This window comes from Scyliorhinus torazame, chromosome 5, assembly GCF_047496885.1.
Source record: "Scyliorhinus torazame isolate Kashiwa2021f chromosome 5, sScyTor2.1, whole genome shotgun sequence".
Taxonomy (NCBI): Eukaryota; Metazoa; Chordata; class Chondrichthyes; order Carcharhiniformes; family Scyliorhinidae; genus Scyliorhinus; species Scyliorhinus torazame.
In genome coordinates, this window is record NC_092711.1 from 275,478,215 (window position 1) to 275,491,199 (window position 12,985).

Consider the following 12,985-nt stretch of genomic DNA (forward strand, 5'->3'; position numbering starts at 1 on the left):
TTTTAATGAAAGCATTAATCCCCTTAATGGGCCTTCATTGAAACACTGGACAAAGGAATTTCAAATGAATCCATTCCTTAGCAATATTGCACATCACAATTTCAACTTTCAACCAAAGCTTATTTTGTTAACAATGTTGCCTTTATTCGTACACCATCAATGGCATTTTTGTACATTTTTTTTTTCAAATATTCCAGCGCTTCGAAAATCAATATTATTGAATATTGAAAATATATGACAAGAGACAATTACTATCTCATTGAATCAAAACCAGTGCTAATTTTTCAACTGTAGCTGTTAGTTCTATGTAAATCTTTCTGCTCCTTTTCAGTGTTCTTTTATATTTATTTTCAAATACTTATCTAATTCCATTTCAGTCCAGTTATATACTTAAAATAGCTGCTTGTAGTAAAGCAGATCAATTCTAATAGTGTGTCCCAGTAATGGCCGTGAACCTAAGCCCAATCCCCTGTTATTGATTTTTCACAAATGGAAACAGTAACTGACATATACTTGAAATATAGGGGTAAACGTTCCTCTTTTGTGATGGAGAGGAAGCAGATGGATTATGTGCCTCTAAGGAAGCATGTTTAATTTGTTGTCCAATACTTGTAACTGGACAGAAAATTAGATGGGCTCTGGGTGCAGGTATGTTAGTTCTTCACTTGATGTTCCACCAGGCAATAAGTTATACCAAGCGCAAAAATGAAAATCTGCCCCGTAGTATAATAGCTGGCTAATCAATAAGTGAAAAAAAATCCCTGTTTGAAGCAAGAAAATAGACACAACTCAAGGGCTTGGATTAAAGTAATTGGAATGTGTTAGAATACAACTAAAGAAAGAACAAATTCCTTTTGTGAACATATGTCACAGAGTGCTTTTCAGCCAATTAAATTGTTTTGAAGTGTAGTCGCTGTTCTAATATAGGGAAACACAGCAGCCAGTTGGTTCACAGTAAAACAGTAAGATGCCAGTGACCAGATTCTTTGTTTTATTGATGTTGGTTGAGGGACAAAATATTCTCCAGGGAAACCTCCTCTGCTCCGAGAATGCCATGGGATCATGAGATCTTTCATATCCACCTGAGACAATGCCTTGGTTCAACATTTAATTCAAAAGACAGAACCTCCGGAAGTGCAGCATCCTTTTAGTACTGCATTGAAATGTCGGCCTACATTTTGTGCTCATGTCCCAGGAGTGGGACGTAAACCTACAACCTGCTGACTCCAACCTGTTAAGTTATAGGAGAGAACTCCCACTGAGCAATGGCTAACACCATGTGGGAGCAATTCCCTTTAAGATTTACCTAAGGATGTCGAAATTAGAGGCGCATTTAAATACATTTGCACTGGATTCTCCTGGTTCCCGGGAACTAACGGCCTCCCCTGTTAGGCCTAGACCGGGCGCAGTTTAGTACTGGTCTACACAAACGTGGACTAAGTCTAATTGCACCTAGAAGTTTCCCACTGGGAGACCACTGGGTAGTTGGGAACAAGGTAGGGTTGCTGCCTGGCTCAGGGTCCCAAGGTAGCAGTGCTGGTGTGCCAGGGTAGCACTGCCAACGGTCGGGGCCTAAGGGGGGCTCTGCCCATGAAAGGGCGTGTGAGGTGGAGTATGAAGGGTGATTGGGGGGGGGGGGGGGGTGAAGGGTGTATATAAAGGCACCTCATAAACGTTGAGGGGGTTAAGGGTGGGGATTCTGAAAGAGGGGGACCCGATAGAAGTGGGGAGGCCTGCAAAGCGGGTGCCCTCAGCGACGGGTGTGGATCTCACCCAAAAAGCCGGCGAGAAACACCCCGCCAAACATGGCCAAAGAATTCAAAAATACTTTTAGATTTTTTAAGAACATAGTCCAAAAATGTCAGCCAGTTATCTCTACTGCCCACACTGATGTATTAGTCTGTCAGCTCAGGAAGTTGATTGTTCGGCTTTGCCTGCACATCTAGTATACATATATATATATATATATATAATATATTTGTTGTATTCATTTACAGCAAGATGGATTTTGGATTTACTCTGAGTACTGTAATAATCACCTAGACGCATGCATGGAACTTTCCAAGCTGATGAAGGATGGCAGATATCAGCATTTCTTTGAGGCCTGTCGACTCCTTCAACAAATGATTGACATTGCCATTGATGGCTTTCTCCTCACTCCTGTGCAGAAGATCTGCAAATACCCACTGCAGCTTGCGGAATTACTCAAGTATACAGCATTGGAACATAGGTAAGAATTGGAAACAGTGTTTGTTTTGAGACCATTGTCACTCATTTTAGAATATCACACTCTGACCGCATTTGTCAGTTTAGCATTGCTCAGCAAGAGCTGATTCCCTCAGTGGGGTTTGGGTGTGGAGAGCCCATGGTAATTTACCTCAACAAAACGTGGGGACTTCAGGGAATAATGTTGGGGGGAAAATATAGGAAGTCATATAAGGATGTGGAAGTTAAGTTCCAATATCCCACTCCATGCACTGACAAAAATGATTTTGCCTATCAAACTACTTGAGTAAATTTAGGTTTCCCCCTAACTAGCCAAAGTCTATCTTCCGGAAATGTTTGACATTTCTGCATACAAATAAATAATGAATGGCGCTGTTTCTAATTTTGCCAGCTTCCGATACATGTTGTATAGACACACCTGAGGCTGTGCTCATTATTCTAAGATTGGGGGAACACTCAAGTGGTATTCATACTCAATACTGGTCAGTTAATAAATTGTTTGATTTGTCATTGCAACTGCATTCATTTAAAAATAGGTATACAGTATAACATAAACAGTTTGAACTCCACTAATTTTTACATGTCAGTAATCTGGATCAGGTTGACAGCTTTAAAAAACAAATGGAAAGCAAAGAGCTGTTGGCATCTTGCAGTGTACATTGCCACACTCCTTTGTCAGCATTTATAGATCAGTGTTTACTTTAAACAAAATGTCCTCCAGCTTTGAATCTATAAACATTTGTTTGTTTTATCCTTCCATGCTTTAAACCTTTAACTTTGAACTTCTGGCTCTGAGATGTGCTTAGAACATGACAATTAGCAGTAGCCCATAAATCAGGGGTGGTATTCTTGTGCTACAGACACATAGCATTGAGATTATGGCATCTGCTGTCAATTTTAAACTACAGTTGCATATTTAATGTGGAATTTGTCACATTGGTTAGAAATTTATATGGTTGCCTAGCGTTAGTAATGTGTGGCCATCGGCATTCAATTCAGCAATGGTTAATTGGCCACTAAACTGCTGTGGGGTATGCTCCCCAACTGGAGGTGGGCTTGACCTTGGATTTTCCATGTTGGGGTGTGGCACCCACTGTAAACAATCCACCCCTATTGTTTTGAGATTCTGGGAAAGAATGAGCATGGAGGAATATTTTGCTTTCAGTGGGGAAAGGAAAGGAAAATTCAAAGAGCTACTTTTCATAATGCAAAGACAAGTAAACTAGGTTAGAGGCTGGATATCGAGTATTATTTTGCTTGCTTTTCTTTTTCTCTTCTATTTTTCCATTTTATTTTCGTTGTTTTTATATCTTTTCTTTTCACTGCGGTATATTTGGTAGGGAAATAAAGAATGCATTTATGACTTTTCTGCAACTGACAGACGGAAGAAATGCTCCTTTCATTGTTTCCCTAGGTTGCAGGTATTCAGTACCTGTTGTATTTTTCTCTGCTCCTCTAATTTATCCCATGCTGTTCCGCATATCCCTATTCTTTGTTCCCAATCTTCAGCTCTATCTATCTCACTCTCCCTATTCACTCCGTCTTATCTAGAACCCTAAGACTGGGCACCAGTGGCGTCATTCTCCGACCCCCCACCGGGTCGGAGAATGGCCGTTGGCCACCGTGAATCCCGCCCCCGCCCCCGCTGAAGTCTCCGCTCCCGGAGATTGGGCGGGGGCGGGAATCCGGCCGCGCCGGTTGGCGGGACCCCCCGCTGGATTCTCCGGCCTGGATGGGCCGAAGTCCCGCCCAGGAATTGCCTGTCCCGCCGACGTAAATCAAACCTGGTATTTACCGGCGGGACCAGGCGGCGTGGGCGGGCTCCGGGGTCCTGGGGGGGGGCGCGGGGCGATCTGACCCTGGGGGGTGCCCCCACGGTGGCCTGGCCCGCGATCGGGGCCCACCGATTCGCGGGCGGGCCTGTGCCGTGGGGGCACTCTTTCCCTTCCGCCTCCGCTACGGCCTCCACCATGGCGGAGGCGGAAGAGACTCTGCCCACTGCGCATGCGCGGAAAACTGACAGCGGCCGCTGACGCTCCCGCGCATGCGCTGGGAAACTGACAGCGGCCGCTGACGCTCCCGCGCATGCGCTGGGAAACTGACAGCGGCCGCTGACGCACCCGCGCATGCGCCGCATTTCCGCGCCAGCTGGCGGGGCAACAAACGCCATTTCCGCCAGCTGGCGGGGCGGAAATCCCTCCGGCGTCGGCCTAGCCCCTCAATGTTGGGGCTAGGCCGTCAAAGATGCGGAGACTTCCGCACCTTTGGGCCGGCGCGATGCCCGTCTGATTGGCGCCGGCTTTGGCGCCAGTCGGCGGGCATCCCGCCGTTGGGGGAGAATTTCGCCCCAGATCTTCAATTTCATTAATGTTAAAAATGAACAGTTAAAGTCAAATCAGAATTTGATTTTTTATTGTGTATTTGAATGCAAAGGAATTGTGCAACAGGTTTAAAAGAAAAAAAAACAGGGGTTACTGGGATTTTCCAAATCAATACCGCTGACAATTCGGAAAGACTTTTGGAAAATGGATCACTGCATTAAAAAAACAGATTGGTGCTGAATGCATCCTAGTTAGCCCCTCACCAGCTCAAGGTCTATGAAGATCATTTAGGATTTCCAGTTTAAGGGCAGCTTCCATGTGGTGGTAAAATGGCTTCTGTCCAAAGCCTTTGTTTTACCCAAGATGACCTCAAAGGTTGCATGACTATTACTTCAGAGGTATGTTAAGCAACAGCGCGCAAAAGGCAGCAGTGTACACCGGCACTTCATAAAAAAGAGAAAATACATTGCACGCACTATCCTTTGCAATTATATGTTACCCACGTACATGGGACTGGATTTTCCGCACCCCGACGCCGAAATCGAAGCCGGCGCCAGGGCGGAGAATCCAGTTTCCTGCATGGAATCGGGACCGGTGCCGATTCCCGGATACTCCGGGCCACGAAAAGCGGCCGTTGCTGGAGGCCCGCCCAGCCATTCTCCGCCCCCGACCGGGAAAAATCCCGACGGCGTGGCTCTAACATGGTCCTGCCGATCGAGACACTAGCGTGGCAGCTGCGGACTCAGTCCGCGGCCGCCCTGGCCGGGGGCGGGCCGACGGAGGGCAGGAGGGGCCTTATATGGCAGCGCGCTAATTTTGGGTGGTCGGTCCGGGTCGGATGCGCGGCTGATCGGAAGCACTATGTTTAGGGTCCAGCTCCACGGTCTGAGTCTGCCATGGAGCACGGTGCACATGCGCGGCCTCTGACCCAGACGTGCGGGGGCCCATATCTGCAGCAAAATCTGCTAATTTCACACTGGTTCACTGCTAGCCCCCTGCAGGGCTAGGAATATGTGGCCCTTTCACGCCAGTTTTTCTGGCATTGAAGTCCACAGTATTTACGACGGCGTGGGGACATAGGCCCAATAACAGAGAATCCAGCCCATGGTCTCTCATCATCCATGGACAAAAATCTGTTTATTCTTTATAATCTGTTCTGGGATGTCATTGTGTCATGAGTGGCCCTTTAGCTTGCTTGGTTTGATGTTCACTACAAGCACCGCACTGGCTGATGCAGTCCTTAATCTCGTTACTCATGGAAGAGAACTTCCCTCACCTTCCTCAGATTCGATGTGCTTCCTTGATGGCTTATGTGGGTGCTCTTTAATGTCTCTTTTCTCATCTCCTTAGGAATTATGACTTTAGTTCCTTTTGCAAAATGCCATCTTTTGCAATCACTTCAGCTTTGTGTGCCCAATACTCTTTTCTCACAAAAGGCATATCCTTGATAGTTTTGGGCCACCTTTTCATCACTACTTCCAGTAGCACTTGAAGGGTACATCCCATTATATAGTTTACTTGATCTGGTCTGGCAGAAGTGTCTCTGCTGAGTTGATGGATTCCAGAGCATGTTATGCAGTTGCTTCTTTTTGAATCTACAAGGTTTCACATTTTGTAGTGGTATCATCAACTTCCTTCAAAGCGAGTGCAGCTCTGGACACCACAGTGGTGATGGACATCTGCGTCCCTTGCTTGTGTATCATTTCCAAATGATCTGCAAACCGATTCACATTCTTTGAAGGTGCTTTGGAGCATATTGAAGGAGTTTGAGAAAGATGTTTTGAAGTGACTTCTGGACAGACACTACCATCACTTTCTCTCTCCCAAACAGGTACCTGTTAAAATGCTCACAAGCAAAGGCATTCTTTCTAAATCTGTACATAGTGTGGTTCAATTGCATTAATGCTCTGCATGCAAAGACAACTGGCTGTCTTTGGTGCAAGAGGGTTGCTCCAATGTCTTGTTTTTCTGGCATCGCATTGCAGGATGACTTTGTTGCTGACATCATAGTACCTCAGCACAGACATTGTCATCACTTGTTGTTTGATGTGAGGCAAAGCTGCTTTTTTGTGCCCTGCTCCAATACCACTGAACATTCTTTGCATTGAGCTTGTGTAAAGGTTCAGGCTCCAATAACAAATTGAGCAACAACTTTACTACACAGTTTACAAACCCAACAAATCTTGGAGCCGCTTCACATACATTGGTTGCTGCATTTCTGCGACAGCTCTCACCTTATCAAGGTCAGTGTGAACTCCTTTTATTGTCAGTACATGACCTACGTCTTGACTTCAGTCATTTTCAGTTGCAGGTTTATCTTGTACAGCTTCAGGTTCACCTGGAAAGCTCTCTCCAGCAGTCCCACTAGAGCCTGATCATGGTCTGTGTTGACTTTTTCCATCTTCTCTCCACATCAATAGACTAGTAGATCATCCATGATCGCTTCCATTCCTGGAAGATCATTGACTCTCTTATGCTGTCAATGTTGATACGGTTCTGCAGCAGTAGAAATTCCAAACACGTGTGCAATCATCATTGACCGGCAAGAAAAAATTGCCCCCCTTAGGTAACCTTAAACCCTACGATGTAAATGGAGAAGATTGGGCCCAATGCGCAGTGCACATGCATTTCTTTTTCTGGGCTAAAAATATTGAGGGAGATGAAAAACAAAAAGTGATCTCACTGACAATATGCGGGACCTCGACATTCAGCGTGATAAAAAGTATAACCTATCAGATGCCCCTGACTCTCAAACCTTTAATGAGTCAGTAGACTTGGTAAGAAACTCCTATGATCTGAAGCCCACTGTTATACTCCAGAGATATAATTTTAACACAGCAAGGAGGACCCAGGGGGAACCTGTCACCGAACCTTCGGCCAGATTACAAAAATTTGCAGAACATTATGAATTCAGACCAAATGTGAGACAGATTTGTGTGCAGAATAAAAACTTAACCCAAAATATATTATTTGTAAAACTCAACCTATATTTCAACATGTATCGAAATAGCTCTATCACTGAAAGGTGCAGAAAAAGGGGCTCAGGAGCTACAAGGGGCATCAGACAGCAATGTCCTATAGTTAGGTGGGGCCTTGCGTATCAGTGGCCATTCCTCAACTGAAGATGCTTGTGTAAGTATGATGTCAGATAGTCCATTACAATATCGGAGCTCAACTCACATCACCCAGCTGTCAAGGAATTGCAATGACAGTCCCAAGATTGCTAGGGAACATGTTCTGGAAGGTTGCAGATGCCAGACGATGGATATTACAAGAGGCGCAGCCAAGACTAGGCTATCGGAATAGGCAAAATGCGTGCTGTTCAGGAAAGAAGCTAAGGTCAGTATTGGCCTGCAACTTTCAGTTATACCCACCATCAGAAACAGGGACAATACAACTAAACTGCATCATTACGACTAAGGTCACCCCAATAATGGTGGAACTGCTGGAAAATGGTAATCTATTGAAAATGGAGCTGGACACAGAAGCTGCGGTCTTTGTTATCGGGATGCAGACACATGGGGCACGATTCAGTGGCCCCATTGTGCTCGCCGCAGATCTAGGCACAACGGGTGAATCGCAAAGAGTTCCAAAATGCTCCCCACAGAATGATCTGAATCACGCCTTTGCTGGTTAACTGCCTTACAGCGTCAGAAAACTGGGTTCAATTCCAGCCTTAGGTTATTGTGGAGTTTGTATGTTCTCCCCATGTCTGCATGGATTTCCTCCGGGTGCTCCGGTGTCCTCCCACAGACCAAATGTGTACAGGTTAGGTGGATTGGCCACACTAAATTGCCTCTTCCGGTCCAAAAGGTTACGTGGGGTTACTGGGTTCCGGGGATAGGGTGGGAGCGTGGGCCTAGGTAGGGTGCTCCTTCAGAGGGTCTGGGCTGACTCGATGGGTGAATGGCCTCTTTCTGCACTGCAGCGATTCTATGATTCCATGAAATACCCGGATACCGCATTCATATGGCACCCGGGACTCAGCGGTCACTCCTGCGCGGTCTCGCCAGGGCGCCGTTTAGTACTGGTCCGCACAAACGTGGACCAGGCATAATGGCAACTCGGGGTGCCTCGCAGGCCATTGCAGGCCCCTGGGTGGTCAGGGACAGGACAGGGTGGTATTTTGGCTCTTCCCCATGTACCCGAACACCCTGACACTGCCAGCTTGGCACTCTGGCGGTGCCACCTAGGCACCCTATCAGTGCCAGGTGCCAGACTAGCAGTGCCAGGGTGCTCAAGTGCCAGTTTGGCAGTGCCAGTGGTTTGTCCTGGGGTGGCCTTGCCAATTGGAGGGGGTGAGGGGTGGGGGGTTCCCAGGGACCTCCACAATGTCAGGGGGTGGGGATCCAGAAAAGGGAAGGGGGGCTTGAAAAGGAAGGGAGTAGTGAAGATCGGGCCTGTCAATCAATTTGGCACCCCTGATCAATGAACGGTGGCGGCATGGTGGCACAGTAGTTAGCACTGCTGCTTCACAGCGCCAGGAACCAGGTTCAATTACAACCTCGGGTGACTGTCTGCGTGGAGTTTTCCAGGAAGGACTTGGGAAGGTAAGAGCAGTCAAGCCAAGATTTCTGCCGGCCCTGATGTTGCACCTAAATATTTTATAGCGAAACAGATCCCATACTCCCCATTGGACAATGAGTCTCACTTCAATATGCGTTCCCAAGATCGAACCAAGACGTGAGATCTAATCTCCTCGCCTTGGAGACCACAAATGGGGACCAGACAGAATGGCACTCGTGGGGGTCTCTCAGAGTATCGGAGGTCCCCAGATGCTGGCACTCTGAGCATGGTGGCACCTTGGCACTGTTGATGCCAGCCTGGAATCCTGGCACTGCCAGGCTCGCACCTTGGACGTGCCACCTGGATGCCAGCCTGGCACTTCCAAGGTGCCCAGGTGGCACTGCCAGCTGAAGGGGCACTGCCAGGGTGCCAGGCTGGCACTGTCAAGGTCCCAAGCTTGCAGTTTTTGCACAGTGGGGATCGGGCCTGGGGCTGCCGTGCACCAATGCCAAGAAATGCGGTGGGGGGGCCAAGGACCCTGCATACGTGGGTTGGGGCTTGGGGGATCTTTGTGTTCATGTCAGGGGGTCGAGAGATTGGGACATCATTTTAAATGGCCTATTGATCTCTCCCTGCACTGGGGAGTTCCAGCAAGCAGAGCTCCTCAGTACAGAAAACGGGACTACGTACGTCCTTGGCACGTGTTCCCTTCTGAGGCCCCCAAGGTAACAGAATGGCCGCTTGAGTGCTGGGAAACACGCAACTAATTGCAGGCTAGGGGGACTCTGTTCTTCTTCGAGTAGATCGTGCCCAGAGTTTCTGCATGCACGGAATGCCAGAAGTCCTGGTTTCCAATAATGGCACTGCTTTCACCAATAGTGAATTCCAAATAGTGATCCAATGGCATCAGACATATCAGAACAGCATTTTATCACCTGTCGTCAAATATTCTGGCGGAACAGGTAGTGCAGATTATTAAAACTGGCATGAAGAAACAACCTGTAGCATCCATAGAGACTAAACAAGATTTTTATTTGACTACATGACTACTCGTCACCCAACAACAGGAATTACCCAAGCAGAACTGTTAATCGGATGCTGGCTTCGTACGAGATGGAGCCTACTTTTCCCAAACCTGGCGGGGAGTTTTGAGTCCCAACAATAGAGCCAGAAAAGAAAATACGACTCTACAAGAACAAAACGAACACACCATACAGGTGATCAGGTTTATGTGAGAAACTTCGGAGCTGGTCCCAACTGGATCCCTGGGATCATAATGGAGAAAACGGGGTCAGTGTCATTCAAAGTGAAGATGCAGGTTCAGCTTGGAAAGAAACACTGGGCCACCTCAGGAGCAGGATGCTTGCCTCTGAACAAGCCTTGTTACCGGCCATGGCTGTGGCCGTGACCAGTACTGGACAACAGCTGAAACCCGGATAATGGGGACATGGACTCTGAGATGGAAGCAGAGAGAGTTGGTGTCCTGCTGAAGCGGACACCAAAAAGGAACCCGCGTCAGTAACTCTTTGGCGCTCCCTCCCGAAATGAATGTCCCCAATTCGGTTCACACCACCAAATCCGGTCCCAATTTCGACTGACCTCAGAATGATTGCCAAGCAGCGGAAGGGATTTTCTTACAGTGAGGGTACTGGGGGATAAATGGACTGACCAACCTGTGGACTTCGTGGAGTTTGAAGTTTCCAATAAGCCGGCCGGAACTCGACCAATGGGAAAAGAGCTGCTTGAACCTGGTCGGTATTCTGTAAGTCTTGGATTTGTGCACCGTAAACTATGGCTGCGGCCATTTCCATTCAGTAAATAAAAGGGTATGGTGTCGGAAGACTGATCTTGGCAAGATTAGTACAACTATACAAGTCACAGTGGGGAGGCAGTGGAGTAGTGGTATTGCCACTGGACTAGTAAGCCAGAGACCTAGAGTAATTTTCTGGGGAACTAAGGTCAAATCCCACCAATGCAGACAGTGAAATTTTAATTCCATAAAAATCTGGAATTAAAGGTATAATGGTGACCATGAAACCATTTCCGATTGTTGTAAAAACCCATTTGATTCACTAATGTCCTTTAGGGAAGGAAATCTGCCATCCTTACCTGGTCTGGCCGACATGTGACTGAAGATCCACAGCAATGTGGTTCACTATTAACTGCTCCTTCAAGGGCAATTGGGGGTGGGCAATAAATGCTGGCCCAGCCTGTGACGCCCTTTGTCCTATGAACAAATATAAAAAATGTATTAAAAATAAAGGCATTTCTCCAAACTGCACAGTATGATTTAATAGAAAACCTTGTAAATGTCAGTTCAGGCAGGTTTGGCTAGGGGTTTCTCAGCTGTTCTGTCGGTGACTTTCATGTCTCTATCTAACCACGCTTAATTGTTTTCTTTGGGCCCGGGGGAGTTTCTCTCCGGGCTAGCCCACGCAATGGATGGAATTTATATGCTGTTCACGCCAAAATCCCATTGACAATGAAATTCCTGCTAGCGGGCTGCCACCGCCACCAAAAAACATGAGAGTTGCTCGATAAATTCCCACCCTTAGAATTTTTTTCATCACTGGAGAGCTGAACTCACTGGCCAGTCTGGCTCCTCAGAGATCGAGGCTCCATTTTGAAAAGGCCGCTGAGGGCCCCCCTTTTCAGGCCTTCCCACGCCCACCTATGGGCCTCCCCCTTCAGGAACCCCAACCTTTGCCTCCCCAACCGTCCAGAGGCCCCTTCATACCCACCCTTCACCCGCCCCACACTTCATACGCCCCATTCCTCCTTTCATGGGCATGGCCCCCCTCAGGCCTTGACCCTTGGCAGTGCACCTGGCACCCAGACACGTGGCACTGGCACCCTTGACAGTGCTCCAGGATGGCAATGCCATGGTGCCAGCCTGGTAGTGCCACGGTGCCAAGGGGAGAACCATGGTGCACCCTCCCTTGTCCCTGACCACCCAGGGGGTCTCCAATGGCCTGGGAGACCCACCCCCCACCCGATGCCGTTCTGCCTGGTCCACCTTTGTTTGGATCAGGTGCTAAACAGTACCTGGCTGGGGTCTCCTTGGGGAGGCCAATTGATGCTCGGAGCCGGTTAGATCTGGCATCAGCATGGTTAAGTGGTTTCTTAAATCCACTTAACTGTGCGAGAAGTGGTTTCTTAAACCCATTTAATCGTGCAAAACTGGACCTCGCCCATTGTGGGTGGGATCCAGATTGTGACATCTCACAAGATCTGATTGGATCTTGTGAGGTGCTTCGGCCATCAGGGCTCCCGGGAGACCTCTTCCAGAATTTACCGGCCATGTCCCGCGCCAATTCTGGCGAGAAGTGGCTGGTAGATCGCGCCCCATATATGGAAAGTTTTAGTTTAGTGCATGCTTTGTTTTCCACTGAATAGTGCATTTGCTGAATGAGTCACTGAAAGTATGCATATCCCCACTTTTACAGGATCGCTGAATTTGCTTTATCTGACCAAGAGTAAGCTCTCATTCTTCTCCGATGTCACCCTGTAAACTGCCATCCTATGAATTAGATTCTACATGATGAAAAATAATGTACAACCACCAGTAGTTATAAGGAAAATAATGACCCTGAAAGAAAGTCCCGTACCCAGCTCTTTGGAGCTAATTTTCCAAACAATTGAAATTTCGCTGAGAATGTTTAGCTAGTCGTGAGATTGTGTAAATTAGCTGCTTTTGGGTGTTTTTTGTTCCCTCCTGCTTCAATCAGCGAGACGGTAAAAAAAATCTGGCAATGCTGCACAAATAAAATGGCTCTTGTCAATAGTGTGGGGCACTTCTTGGCATCTTTGTCGCAACTCTAAGTGGCTAGTGTTACAAATTTCAGTTTGCTTAATTGTTCATTTTAAATATACGAGGTCCTGATTTAATTAATGAATCACAATAATAGATAAACAGGAAACATATCGTTCAG

The 12,985-nt window shown here is 47.3% G+C and overlaps 1 protein-coding gene across 2 annotated transcripts in view; it reads left to right on the forward strand.

The window, feature by feature from the left end:
• arhgef9a (Cdc42 guanine nucleotide exchange factor (GEF) 9a) overlaps nt 1–12,985 on the forward strand; it is a 276,701-nt gene that overhangs the window by 115,941 nt on the left and 147,775 nt on the right. For both annotated transcript variants that reach the window (XM_072505604.1, XM_072505605.1), the window contains exon 5: nt 1,998–2,230. In XM_072505604.1, the coding sequence (XP_072361705.1) occupies nt 1,998–2,230 (233 nt within the window). The remainder of the gene's footprint in view (nt 1–1,997; nt 2,231–12,985) is intronic.